This window comes from Pyrus communis, chromosome 9, assembly GCF_041283825.1.
Source record: "Pyrus communis isolate YQ-2024b chromosome 9, ASM4128382v1, whole genome shotgun sequence".
Classification (NCBI taxonomy): domain Eukaryota; kingdom Viridiplantae; phylum Streptophyta; class Magnoliopsida; order Rosales; family Rosaceae; genus Pyrus; species Pyrus communis.
In genome coordinates this window covers 10,785,262-10,799,841 of record NC_142573.1, presented here as the reverse complement: position 1 = coordinate 10,799,841, position 14,580 = coordinate 10,785,262, and the positions used below count along the sequence as shown (strand labels likewise).

Sequence of the window (14,580 nt, the reverse complement as noted above, 5' to 3'; positions counted from 1 at the left end):
AGTCAAGCGGCGGTATAGGCCTAGCGCCTATGCAGATTTGAGTAAATTTACAATAAATATTAATACTTTGGTTATTTTGATGGAATGAGATAAAAGTTCAAATAATACAAATCGTAGTATTTTAGGATATATTTATCCAAGATGATATGAATTTATAGTGCATTTAAAGAGAAATAAAGGTCCCAAATATATGGTTAGAAATCATTTAATCCTTGAAAACAAAGTTTTTTGACCAAAAATAATAAAATATTTAATCAAAAATCTAAAACAATTAAATATAAGAAAAAAAGGAAGGGAGGGAAGCTAAGATGCATACAAGGGAGGGATGTGGGGCACGATCATGCCAGATGTCCCCTTCTTTATACATATCAGTTAATAGGATTGCTAGGTGTCTAATTTTAATTGGGCGGCAATTCAAAATATATTAAATATGAAACACTAAGACCTGATAGTTGTTACGTGGACTGAGAATTCTTCCTCTTGTCTTCTTCCCTAGAGTTCATAACCCAGATAGCTCTGCATTTCACCTTCTTCACTCAAAAAATAAATTGGTAGTTTGTATAATACAGGTTTTAAGTTGTAAACTTTTTACCCCTGTATACTGAGGTTGAGTAATATACATGTTCTTGAATGCCAGGTCAACACATCAGGAGAGCTTGATAACAATACTCCACAGTACTCTATCAGCGCTGAGATAACTGACTTGGTTGGTAAATTTTCTGTAATGTATATAAATTAAATGTAATTGGTTTACTATCTTCTCATCTCTTTTCTTGATGTGCATGTCAGGTGATGTCTTTAAATGAGGTTCAGTTGCAACAAATCTTATTTCTTTGGGATTTTTTAGGCACATGTGAATTGAGAAATAAGTAAGTTTTTTGTTCATCCTATTTTTAGTTATTCTATTTACGATCATTGAGTTGATAACTGAATTTGTGTGTGATTGGATTTTGAAGGTGTGGGCGTTATCATCCCTGGTGTAGTCCGTTACCAACAAAAATGAAGGGTTGGCAATTACGGTGGTGGCATTATGCGCTAGAATCTGTTCTATCAGATGTTCATAAGAGATTAAAGAAACCTCATGGAGATATTTTGGACAGAGACTGTAAGTCCATTTCTGTTTTGATTTTACCCTCTTCTATACCAAGTGCAACATTAAAAAGTACAAGTCTGTTCTGCTTGGTTTCTGCTCACTCAGTTTTTTCGTATTTGATGTGTGTGTGTGTGTGTGTGTGTGTGTGTGTGTGTGTGTTTTTCTTTTGATAAAGAAACGATTATATTAAAAGAGGAAATATGCAGTAACAACAAAAAGGGTGGTCAAGCAAAGCACCCGAACATGTCTCAATAAGTGATCTATTCTTCTCCAAACAAAAGATTCATGTAGTGGTGTTGCTTCTCTCTCTCTCTCTCTCTCTCTCTTGATTGTAACCCACACTTTTCAGGAAATATGGTCAAGAAATTTCTGAGTTAATGTTGAATGGGGTGATTATTGAGTGCAAGTTTTGGGAAGAATCTGCGACTATTTTTTCCATTGTCCACTCAGGCCAGACGGTTTATCCTTGTAGCAAGAAAGTCATTCTGCAGACGAGACGGGTTCGTAATTAATTTATTTGTTTCCTTTTCTAGGAATTGATTGTTTTTCTTACTTTTTGGGAAATTCTACGGACAGTATCTTTTGTTGGACTGTACGACTTGTGGTTATGGACATTACTCATTTTTTGTTTCCAATTTTTTATAAGAAACAATGCTTTTTACTTGCTATATTAGGTAGTTTAAATAGCATCTTTATGGCATCTCCATTGACGCTCATTGTCGTTCTTTGTCAAAATTACTTTCTGGTAAGCAATCTTATAGAGGAGAATTTCAGTGATTGACCATTTTCTTTTCGGCCTACTATTGATAAGAAGTATTAGACAATGACCATCCTTCCTGTAGATTGCAAGTGGATTTATCAACAAACCTTGAGATTGAATTGTGCATTAAGGTACCATACCATTACCATTACCATCTATTGCTCTGAGATATCGTTAGGTAAGGAACCTCTCTTGGATAGCTATATATGTTTCAGCAATTATTATTTTGTCTGGATGTCATTTATTGACAATTGCTTCATCCCAAATCCTTGTACTCAGGGAATGCTTCAATCATTGGAAGTTAACTTTGATGCAGAATTTTTCCTAAAGTTGATGAACTTTTTTTGGAGTTTTACAATCCTTTGAAGGTCAACATGGAAGGGTAAGAATTGATACACATGTTACTACAAGTTTCTGTTTTTTTTTTTTTTTTTTTTTGGTCACGCATCTCTCTCTCTCTCTCGTTTGCATTGTCTATCTTTTTGGTCTCAAATTGATTGTTAGTTGCTGCTATTGTCTTTAGATTCATATATTTTTGGTTTTGCTGTTTTACATTTAAGAGCTCCTTGGATTCAAGTTTCTCAATTTTCTAAGAGATGGAATTAGCAGAAAGTTGAAAGGGATATGTAAGAAAAAAGTTACAGTGTTGCGCATCATAAATTCTCTTTAATAAAGGTTTATATGTTAGCACATTATTATGTTGAAAATTTTGTTGGGGAAAAAACATAATGGTTGTTTCTTTCCCTTGTCGTAGTTGATTTTGAAAATTTCTATAGACTGAGAGATCCATTTGCAGATTGGAGCTTTTTAAAGTTCCCTTATTTTTCATTTCCATTGTTGACATATGGAGGTCTCTATTATGCCCTGCTTTATTATGATTTTACTGTTATTAACTTATTATTACTCGATATATGTTTTGATAACAATCTTTTGACCTCTTGTATAAAAAAAAGGGGTGTGCTATCCACACACCCCTTGATAATTTCTGTCCGTTGAGCTTCTTCAATTCATCTAATCTGACGGCTGAAAATTAAAAAGGTGTGTGAGAAGTAAAATGGGGTGTGTGGATATCACACCCCTAAAAGTTTAAATGGGGTGTGATATCCACACACCCCATTTCGGGCATCATGGGTCAAAACACGAAAACACATTTCTTGACTATGGGTTTTCGTGTTTTGACACATGATGCCCGAAATGTGACCTGCCGCAGGTTCTGTTATCACTAAATGGGATAGAAAATGTAAATGGTCGATTGTTATCAAAAGCTGAGTAAGTCTTCTTGTTGCCACTATTATGTTCCATTGCTAGCCTCTACCCTTTACAGATTTTTGACGCCCATCCCATGTTCTTGTCCATATACAGATTGATCAGTTATCAATGTTATTACTTGCAGATACATTTTATCTCATCTTAGGAAACTGGTGTGGGATTTTAGTATCTTCAATATTATCATAAATGTTCCGTGGAGAGATGCCATATCAGAGCAGCATAACTCGGTAATTCCACTGATCAATGTGCCACAGAAAATTTTTGTTCTCGCCTTTTGACTTTATTAATGCTTCTTGTATCTGTTTTTTGAAGACAAACAATTTCAATTGGTCAACTCAAAAAGTACACTAGATGCAGAGGACATTAGAATCACAAAAGAGATCCACATTCATAGCAAAAACATCTCTTGAAGCAGCCTCTCAATTCTTCTGATATTGATGCCCACGACGAAGCCCAAAACCTTACTCTAGCCCCAAGTCTTTTCTAAACCCACCCCCCCTCCCCTCTCTTATGATCTTTGAAGATTCCTTTCCATCCAGTCGACATATACCACAGAAAAAATAGTGCACCCCCATAGGACTTTGGTCTTCATCCTTTCTTCAAACGCCAGATAAATTTTCATTTCAAAATGAGAACCCTGCTGAGGGAACCCAGCTGAAAAATTCATAAATGAACTATAATAAACTTAAAACAAGCGAGATCACTCAGCATTCCACGTGCATCATGCACATGATGCAGCATTGTGGCAAATGGAAGTATTCATCCACGATCCTAAGAGTATGTGGTATGTCAGCCCATAAGGTCCAAGTTTTTGGCGACTGGTTCGTTTGGCGCATGTGCTTTGTGGAAAGAATGTTCCACGGTTGATGCTATTAATTTAACTAAGTTGAGAAAAAAGTAAATTCATCGCTTAATGCAGGATTGAATTAACTAAATGCAATTTTTGACAGGCAATTGAAGCAGGCTCCCTAATTCTTATGACTAGATGTGATATGGGATCTCATCCATCAGATTATGGACAATCACATACTTTAAAGAACTTATCTTCAGCTTTCAAGTCTATTCCTTCGAGCTTTGAACTTAAAGATCTATACGATCACTTTGAGGTCAAGTTAAATGATCTCGAGGTAAGGTTCTAGTTAGGTACTCTGTACTTGTTTGTTTCTCTAACATATTTATGAGGATCATATTAGTGATAACACTGATATTGTGCAGATGAAGATGATTATGCCTTCTCATTCTTCTCCAATCTCTATTTTGGAGAAACTTAGCACTTCTATCTCTTTGGAACGTTGCTTGATCCAAGATGAATCGTTGGAGGCATGTATAGTTGTAAATAGATGCTTTTCTAATAATTGATCATAGTCATTCTGTCTTGATTAAGATATAGCTGAATTGCCACGAACCTTATAGTGGTTTAACATTGGAATCTGTTGTAGTACGAGCTTGAACTTCTGGTTTATATAAATATTGAATAGAATCAGCTTGCTTATGCCATCTGTTATGCATGCCATGCTCATGCTCATGCCATAGAAGTTTTTTCAATTGGACAACAGTTGGCATAAGCATTGGCATTTTTGGTAGAATGTAAAATAATTCTGAGTTCACCTTCTAACAATTTAAGCTTTTGCATCCCTGTTCTCTCAAATGGTAGGAAGAGGTATACATGTGAGTGGGAGTGAATTAATATGAACTAAATGTTGGGGTTGGGGGGTGTCTAGTGTTGCTTGCTTGTATACCTCAATTCAAACTATTTATAACCTTATAGTTGAAACAGGTTAACGTTTACTGGCCCATGTATTTGGGCAGGAAATTTACATATTTGTTTGTCCTAAATTGGATCACTAACACCTTGCTTGAGATTGAGATTGACACTTGGTTGTTCAACATGCAGTTATGCTCTTACAGAGCTTGAGGAGTGCTGGATCTCTATGAAAGCAATGAGTATTACCACTCTGCCTTTGAATGGTGAAAGTGAGAACCATCATCTGTCAATGCTGAGAATCCAACAAGGTTGGTGGTTTTGGGTTTGAAAGGTTTGGTTTCTCTAACTACTTGGAAAGTGGGTCCTCTGAGCATGCAAGCATTCCTGTAGATCGTTTTCCTTTGTTACACTCTGCAATTCTGGTTCCCTTGGTAGCCTTGAAAGCTCTTTACTTTATGCCAGTCATCAGTGGAGAAAATATTTCACTTTGAGGGACAGCAGAATCACCAGTACACAAAGAAGATATCTAAATATTTTAGTGCCACATCATTAGAATCCACATCTATTGCTGCAGCATCTGATGTGGATGGGAGTTCTGCTGTGTATTTGTTATTGACAAATATAAATGAACGATGTAGTGGACCACTGTTTCAAATTCTTATGGGTAACATCCTCTTTCGTGGTAATGTGACTCAAAACAGCCTCGAAGGTTCAGTCAGTGGTGACCTTCAAGTGAACTGCAATAACATTCACAAGGTATTCCTTCACAAACCATTACTTTCACTTCTACATCACCAGGAATGATATCCTAATAACTTCCTGCTTATAATGGATAAAGGTCTTCTGGGAGCCTTTTGTTGGGCCTTGGAAGTTTGACAGATGTCAATCTCAAATCAACTGCGCACCTTAATCTGAACTTCACTGAATCCCTTATAGAGGCGTGAACTCCACTCAATCCCTTTTTTTTCCCACTCACTTCCTTTGACTTTTAGATCTTTAAATTTCAGTTAATCTCAACTAAAAGTCTCATGAATCTTATCAAGGGTGTTATCAATGTTTTGAAAAACAAGCCTTGCCCGTGGGCAGCTTTGGAGGCGGGGCGGTGATGAAAACACCTCTGGCCAGTGGGATTAAGCTTAAAATCGATACCCTCCAACTAGACTATGTATTAATAATTTTAGGTCCCATGAGGCGATACCTCAAGGCTTTCGCCTAGGCAGGGCTATCCATGAAATACCTTGGCTTCACCTTCGCCTTTTAAAACATTGGGTGTTGTTGAGGAACCTGAACAGAGCACCTGTTTGGTTCATATACCTTGAATGTAAATCACATTTCCATCAATTGCACTACTAAATGCTCACATTGGAAGGGAACTAATTATGGGCTTGTTCATATACTGTAGAAAATATTTGTACATGTTACATCTACCTATGGAGACTGAAAAGATGAACCACTTACAAGTTATTGGTACTTAACCTTTGAAGCCGTGCAACATTCCCCACAAATTTTGAGAAATTGCTTTTGAACTTGTATGGAGACAGAAGACAGAAGACTTGTTACAGATCAGAAGATGTTTTACGATGGAGTACGGCCAATAGGTACAGAGTCGAGCTTCTTTACCGTAGTTTTGAAGGGATTGAATTTCGAATGGAGTGAGAAACGAGTCACTTGTTCGATGCATATCGCTTTTGAACTATCCCAACAGGAAAAACAGCATTAAAAATGCCCGAAACCCGTAGCATACGCTTCCCCTTATAGTGATGTGTTACACAATGAAAAGATGGAATTTCCTTTCTTGTGGCAGATAGGCAACTTCCACAGAAAAAATTATACAGTATAGAGATATAGGTTAGTTTTCCACTTGCTAATTTGGGAAAGTCCTCTTCATATTTTTACTTGTAGATTTGTTATTACCGAACCATTTAATGTATATAAATGTTGGTCAGCAGTTAAAACCAAATGAGTTCAGAAAACAGTTATTTGTCTTTCACCTGTTCACCTGTTGAGTTAGTTATTTGTAAGTTGTGTTCTTGTCTATTTCTTTGGGCGGAGTGAATGATCCCAGTAGTCGGGTGAGTCTACAAGAGCAACGACAAAGAAATGGTCGTGAAACCAAATGTCCGGTGGGTTTTTTTTTTTTTTTTGGGGTGGGGAGGGGGGTGGTGGTGGTGGTGGGTTGTGGGTGTGGGAATTCAGCATAAGTAGAAAGAAGTGTCCAACACTTTGTGAAGCGTTAAGTTGCCTATTTATAGACGCCCAAAGTCTATCTAGTGTGCACACTATGCCACTCTACCAACTGTCATAAAGGTCAAAGAAGTTGGAGTCAGAAGCATGGCTCAGAGCAGATGGACCATGTGAGAACCTATCTCTAGAGCCCACCGCCAGCTATCTAAAGTGTCAAAGCAGTTAGAGTTAGAAGCATGGCTCAGCGCAGTCAGACCATACGCATGTCTAGAACTTTCTTCAGAGCCCTTAGCCAACTGTCTGAAGTGTTAGAGCTTTGGAGTTAGATGTATGGCTCAAATCAGTTGCAGTGCTACAGTATAACCAATTAGATCAGTAGTTGGCATCTGACTAGGACCTGATGGGATTTGAGTGAAGAGTGGTTGCATATGAAGTGGAGAATATACAATATGCACTCCGGTTAGAGTCCATGGGGTAGTAGACCCATTCTCTCCTTAGGACTCTAGTTGGACCTTATGGGGTGACATACCACATACTCTTAGGACTCCAGTCATTGCGTTCGTTTAGGACCTCTTTCGGTAACGATCCATAGTTGGAGTGGATTGTTGTATAGTCCGGGTTGCCTTACTCATTATGGAATGATCGTTAAAATAAGTAGGACTCATGCAGAGATGAGGATCAAATTGAACCATTATTCTAGAGATGGAAAATATGTTCCAACAAGTCTTACGTTCTAATCTCAAGAATTTTGACTTTGCAACCCATTTATTTTTCAACCCCTTAGTGTATTTATATCGTTGCATAAAAAATATTGAAAATAATATGAGGGGCAAATGAGTAAATGCCAATAATGGGCCCACAAAAGATTTTACTAATCTGCAAGCTGTGATTGGGCCTTAATGTAGGGAGTTTCAAGTCAAAAGTGGGCCCAAAACATTTGAACCCAATCCAATCCAATCCGAGCTGGTTTCTCTGCAGAGGTGTTCGTCTCCCACACGAGAACAAACCCCCTTTTTCCCCCTCTCCGGCTTCGTCTCCGTCTCCGTCTCCTCTTTTAGGGCACACAATTAGGGTTTTGATCGATCCCAATTCTTCATTCTCTAGCAACCAGAACATAAACCTTCATCCCCAATTCGAAACTCCAATTATCACAACCAATTCCATGCCCAATTCGAAACCCTAATTTTGCCCTAATAACCCCCACTGTCTGGTTACCTCTTTCCTTGAACCTTAAAGGGGTTGAAGAGATATGAACAGAGGTCGAAATGAGTAGACTTTCATTCAGGCCTCGCCCTGTTGATATCCACAAGAAGCTCCCCATTGTCAAATCCGTCAAGGACTTCGAAGACGATGATACCCCAACTTCCACCCGCAATTCTCAGCTCATCCGCCTCGCCTCCGACGCCACCGTTGAACTGGAGGCACCCCCGACCCCCGCCACGCCCAAGAAATATGTTCCTGAAATACCCACTCCTCAGTTTGTTGTTGTGGACACTTATGAGAGGGACTATTCTCGCACTTTTGGCCAGCCCAATTCGTACCTTCGCGCTAGAGGAGGTTTTGTTGAATTCACACTCGTTTGTTACCGCCATTTTCGTGTTCGTATTGTGTTGCTGACACTTTTTTTTATCGTTTTGCAGCTCGGGCCGAGCTCGGAGAGTTTGTGGAGTATGACCTAGACAATGAGGATGAGGACTGGCTGTATGAGTTCAACAAAGAGAGGAAGATTCTTGCACCTGAAAAGTAATCATTTTGCCTACCCTTTACGTCCACATTTTTATCAAGTAATTAATGACAATAGAAATAGCTTGTACGAAAGCAGCAGCAATATAATCACAATCTAACTTTTCATTTCTAATTAGAATGTAATTTGATAAATGCAGAAGAATTTGATTTTGAGCAATATGTAGACAATCAAGCATTCAAGTTTGAATTTTGTCGTGTCCGGTTTTCAAAAATAGTAGCTGCCTGATGCTTTAATCTAATTTTCTCTATTCTTCAGTCGAATTTGGTATTCTAATCAGTAAGGTATTCTCACACATACAGGCTTGAGAGTCTTCTTTTTAAGTTGGAGGTTTTGGATCATAAGGCACGAGAAAGAGCAGGAGTTATAACTCCTACTCTTGCTTCACCAATCCCTGTACTTCTACAACTTGATGTTGCTAGTGAGGTGATGTGCGTTTTGATTTCTTTTTCCTGATGAATTGACCAATATCAATGCTTGTTGTTAAAAGTTATTTTTTTCATTCATTGGCTATATCCAAATGGTGGCATCGTTTATTTATATTTGTTAATTTGGTTCTTGTTAGGTCTTACTAAATGAGACTGAGGTACATAGTATCATGTTCCTTAACAGAAAAGGTTGCCGTTCTCTATTTATGAAGATGCTAAAAAATAGTATTTGGTCATCTTGAATCATTTCTCTGTTTACAAGAGATCTTTTATGGTTGCTTTTGATGCATATTTTTTCTAATTTTGGGCCGTGTTGAATCATTTCTCGAAGTTAATAGAATTTTGTTTCCTTTTGCTGTAGGCTTTACAAGCTCAGTCTCTCAGATATGCTGTTATCCAGTCTGTTTATAATTATTGGAAAGAGAAGGTGTGTATTATCTTACAAGCTTTAGAGGTTAAAGGATATATGACATTGTTTGGAAATGAATTAGTCAACTAGAACTGTTGAATATCCAGTAAGTTGCGTTCCTTGTGGGTTGGAGAATAATTAAAATTATTGAACAAACAACTGTTATTCACTGATTTTCATGATATACACAATAATTTGCAGTGCAGTCTAATTATTGTTCTTTTTGAATATTTCTGATGATATTTATTCTTTTCACTCAATTTTGGCAGCGTGAACGTTGGCAGAAGCCTGTTTTGCGGCGTTTGCAGGTTAGTTTAATAACTTGATTATGTGCTTATGTTGTCACTGCCTGTATGCGCTTGCATATCATTTATTCATTGTTGATAAACTTTAGCATCTTGATTCTCATCTACATTTGTGTTACAGCCTCCTCCACCAGTTAATGACACCAACCCGTACAATGTCTTTAGACCAAGGGAGAAAACCCACAGACTGCACACAAGAAGGGTACATTACAAACTTAATTGTCTTTTCCTTTTTCCTCAAGGCGAAGCCTTTTAGTTAGTTAAATGTTTTTGCCTATACACATTTCTTAAATATCTCTTTCTTATTGTTTGTCTTTTTTATTAGATGCAAAGAAGGGAAAATAATGTGCAGTCATTTGAAAAGCTTCGCCAGGTTTGTATTACTTTTTCAATAATTTCTTCATTTTTTTCAGTCAGTACATATTGTATTTGACAATAACGGTCACAAGCTTTTCTTTTGGAATTGACTATTCTCAGGTTAGGCGCAACCTGGAGCAAGCCAAGACCATAATAGAGGCTTTAATCAAGGTGCTTTTATTGAAGTGTTTAAACTTTCCTTGAGTGGCATTATATTCATCTTGCGAAGAATTTGTCCTCACTGCTGCTGATTGCTTCCGTATAATTTGTATGCAGAGAGAAGAGAAAAAGAGGGAAGTCATGGAGAATGAAGTTAGTCTTCAAATAATCCAAATGAAATACAAGGTATGTATAGTGCATATTCCTCTCTTTTTTTGCTTTAACTATTTCTTTTTAATATTGGCCTTGACAATCTCTTCGTTCTGTTTGACTTTTTATCTCAATCTTTAGTTGGGATTGGTGGGATTGGTCTGTCTTTTGGGGGTGATTGATGTTTCAATTGATGGTTTATGCTGTTAGATATTTTTTTTTTTTTTTTTTTGTCCTATTCTGGACATTTGTCTGTCAATACCTTGTACCTTTTTCTTTTCTTGTCAGTGAGGACGATGTAATTAGTAGTTGATACTGGAAAGAGTAACTTGGTACTCTGAAACTCAAAGTTTTTCCCTTTTATTTTTCCTTATCAAATATTATTTCTTCTCAAAAGAAAAAAGTTGGTGACAGAAAAGAAGGTAGAAAAAGGTGAAGGAAAAGGAAAGTTTTGTTGCTGTTTACCTTTAATTATGCCTTCCGGCAGGCATATAATTCAGTAAACCTTCTGGGCTATGTAATTCATTAATTTAATGTGTTGCTGATTGTTGCATGACTTATGGTTTTTTCAGCATGAAACTGAGCTCCTGGAAGATAGTTTGGCCCTTCCTGGATTTCAACCTGTATCTTGCAAATTTGGCTCAAGTGAGGACGAATTTGTTGATTCGGATGATGTTTCAAACAGCCAGCCCCGTATGCGACCTCCTGCAATACCTAATCCACCTTTAACAGATTCAAATTTAGTTATGGTTCCTACAGGAACCATGAAGCAAGAGTTCAGGCGGCGGCATGCACCACAAGGGTGGCTTCATAAAATGGTACGTTGTTTGTGTTCTTGTGAATCAGACTACCCTACCCTACCCTATCAATAAGTAATTGCAGAAGTTTGTCATTGTCATTAATTCAATATCCGGTAAGCTACCATGTAATCTGTTAGGGAGCTTCAGCAAAATTCATTTGAATTTAATTTGAATATGAGATTCAGAAGTGAATTTGAACTGTTGGCTGGGCTTCGTGTAGGATCCCCTTGAGCCAGTTTTGTTATTTACAAGACCTCTAGTTCCAGAAAAGTTGGCAGCAGCAGGCATTGTACCCCCATCAGATTCTTCAGTAACAAATGGAGCATCCACACCACCTATTAAATTCCGAGGAAGAATTGGCCGAGGAGGACGATTGATATTTGATAGATGGAATCCATTGATGCATACGCCAATCGACTGTGGGAATTCTTTTTATATACCGCCTAAACCCTGACCTGCAATATACAATTGATTTCTTGCTCCTCTTGTTTCGTCTTACAGTTGTGGCAGACAACTCATTGGAAAGAGGTGCAGTAAACTATTCAGATCACACGACGGGAGATTGGGTAAAACTATGGTTGCATTAACCTTCTGTCATGCCCGGATATTGGATATCTATGGGAGCATGCCATTCTTGCAATCTTGACTCGCGATTAACGGTATTTATGGAAGGGTAGTGGGGTGGGGGTGTAATGTATTTTCCTTGTGTTCATGTTTGTTAAAATTGTATTCATCTGCCCATATCCCCTTCCTATGTAAATAAAATGACCAAAGTCATTTGGCAATCACCAAATGACGGCAACTTCTCTATTAATACAGCCATTTAGTTACTGTCTCAAAATCGTGTAGGCTCACTGTGGTATTCTGCTCTTTGATGCTCGAGCGTAGAGAAACTTACACATGGCAGGTTACGCCGTGATGACATTGTACTCGTGTCCTGGAAGTTGTTGTCCGTACTTGGATCTTAGCTTAGTTTCTTTGACCCTTTTGTGAAAGTAGTCTCTTTTGGCTTTTGGTTTCCCCATCTTTGGTTGTAGTTTTCTTTGCTTTTTTTCTTTCCCCTTTGCCCTTGTGGCTGACTGGTTTGGTTTTTTCAGGAAAAGAACAAATAAAATAATAGAATTATCTTGGTTTTCTATTTTGGGAAAGGAAAAATGAAAAAATTGACAAATTTGGAAATGTTGAAATTGTTGACATGGTTTAGTTAGGGCATTGTTGTTGGCATTCTAAAATTCTCATTTTGCACTCTAAATTTTTTATATTTAGAAAAAAAATACATTTGTGAAAAGTATAGAATGAGATTTTTGGAGTGCCAATAACAGTTCATTTTAGTTATTCTCAACATTCCTTTGTGTAAATTGACGTTTTCAAGGAACAATTCTCTCCGATGGAGAATATGCTAGCAAATCTTATGGTTTTATTAAAAACGGGAAATTAATGAATGGTTGCACTTCTTTGAATGCAACCAAATATTTATTACATTAAGGCGAGAGATTTGGGTTTGTTCATATAATGAGACTGTCATAATAACGTAGTATCGACCTAAAACTTTTCACTTACAATACTCATAATTGGACGGTATATCGTGCTTGCCTATTCCATTGCAAATTTGCAGTGCCATCCATTTTATTTTCGATTTTGTATTGGATGGTTAGTGGACTTAATATTTCCTTTGAATTTCAAGTTGGGGTTGCTTAATATTGTTGTTTACCATGCCATACTATATTATTTGAGTTTGCTCCGAAATACTTGGTAAAGTACAAATGTAAACATTGTACGTTCTGCATGGTAGGCTATAATTATAAAAACTAGAAGATGAGCACACACTTTGTGTGTGAACAATTTTTTATTTTTTATTTTTTTATTAAGGAGTGTGATTAGTTCTTAAAATTTTTAAGAAGAGTATGAGACAATGATGATGAGATCTCTTAATAAGGGCATATTTTTCTTAATATTACATTATTACCATTTTGCCTTCTTTATGTAAATATTATGTATCAAAAGTGAGGGTAAAATAAGAAAAATGGGGATATTCTTAATATTACATAATTACCTTTTTGCCCTCTTTATGTAAATATTGTGTATCAAAAGTTAGGGTAAAATAGGAAAATGGGGTCAAAATGTACAAAATTACTATTTTGCCCTCCTTTTTGTCAAAAGTGTGTATCAAAAGTGAGGGCATAATTGGAAAAAAAAGTGGTAAAATTTTGACAAGGAGGGTTTTCTTAATATATGGTATAGACATCTTTATATAATGAAAAAATTCTATACGCCACGAAAGAATAATGATAGATGGTTTCATTGAGAAAAACTTCAAACGAGACCTTTCGGATTATCAACAAAGGAAGAACGACGATTGAACAATAAGTTAATAACATTTGTGGTTTCTTTTAGCATCCTTTAAAACATGGGAGTTTAACAAAACACTCCTGATACTGTTCACTTTTAATCAAAAACCACATTTATATCTTTCTATGGTACTATTCAATATACCTTTAAAAATAGCTTTTCATTAAAAAGGAAATTTTTTTGAACTTTTCGTTAGTTTTCTTTTAAAACATTACCGGTGCAAAAGTTCATACTATTTGTTAACCAAATAAATAAATAAAATATGTCTCTTCACAGGTATAAATGTAAAAAATAACATTAAACATTGTACGTCGTGCATAATATGCTATAAATATAAAAATGTCTTTATAATTAAAAAAAGTTCCACCAGTTGCACGTAGCATGCCGTGGTGTAAAAAGAGTCTTTTGCACGCTCATTAGCGTGTGCAGAAAGGCTAGTATGTAGAATATGTAGATAACTTGGATATGGCATTAAATGACTACGATTAGTCTAAAACAGTCTAGTAGTATTCCTCTTTACTTGTAAGTAATATGTTTTAGGTTCGACTCTCGCTAAAGGCGAATTTGAACCATATTATTGCTAGCTCATTGTGAGGCTTAGTCTACCCCTCATTTTTAATGTAGATAATATCGTTTGTTCAAAAAATAAAAGTGTTTATAGGATTCTTCATAAAACCAACACAAAAAATAAACCAATAATTACTCTAGCCTAACTAATAATAAAAAATTTAGGCAAAATTTTTTTCGTGGTCCTTGTGGGGACACAACATTTTCAATGTGACCCTTGTGGTAAAAATGCTTTTAATTAAACTCTCTTGCTAAGCCTTATTAGCAATTGAGGTCCAAATCCTAACTTTTGTTAGTCTTC

At 36.6% G+C, this 14,580-nt stretch overlaps 1 protein-coding gene and 2 long non-coding RNA genes across 7 annotated transcripts; all 3 read left to right on the top strand.

The window, feature by feature from the left end:
* Nucleotides 1-447: 447 nt before the first annotated feature.
* LOC148694232 (uncharacterized) lies at nt 448-4,758 on the top strand. Of its 4 annotated transcripts, none has more exons than XR_015966970.1 (9): nt 448-551; nt 638-706; nt 790-869; nt 957-1,984; nt 2,133-2,235; nt 3,064-3,122; nt 3,247-3,349; nt 4,073-4,249; nt 4,338-4,758. It is a non-coding gene; the product is annotated as an uncharacterized LOC148694232 (long non-coding RNA). The 4 variants fall into 4 exon arrangements; XR_015966968.1 differs by having other exon boundaries at nt 638-710; XR_015966969.1 differs by lacking the exon at nt 448-551 and having other exon boundaries at nt 560-710; nt 957-1,105; nt 1,443-1,984.
* Nucleotides 4,759-4,764: 6 nt separating this feature from the next.
* LOC148694231 (uncharacterized) lies at nt 4,765-6,787 on the top strand. Its single transcript, XR_015966971.1, has 2 exons — nt 4,765-5,583; nt 6,230-6,787. It is a non-coding gene; the product is annotated as an uncharacterized LOC148694231 (long non-coding RNA).
* Nucleotides 6,788-7,935: 1,148 nt separating this feature from the next.
* On the top strand, nt 7,936-12,204 carry LOC137739872 (uncharacterized). 2 transcript variants are annotated; one of them, XM_088700405.1, is made up of 12 exons: nt 7,997-8,568; nt 8,652-8,754; nt 9,058-9,181; nt 9,321-9,341; nt 9,545-9,610; nt 9,862-9,900; nt 10,019-10,099; nt 10,223-10,270; nt 10,375-10,425; nt 10,531-10,599; nt 11,136-11,381; nt 11,584-12,204. In XM_088700405.1, exons 1-12 carry the CDS (start codon nt 8,277-8,279, stop codon nt 11,815-11,817), a joined length of 1,374 nt encoding a protein of 457 aa, XP_088556531.1. In that variant the 5' UTR covers nt 7,997-8,276; the 3' UTR covers nt 11,818-12,204. The 2 variants fall into 2 exon arrangements, with proteins under 2 accessions (XP_068335703.2, XP_088556531.1); XM_068479602.2 differs by lacking the exon at nt 9,321-9,341 and having other exon boundaries at nt 7,936-8,568.
* The last annotated feature ends 2,376 nt before the right edge of the window (nt 12,205-14,580 follow it).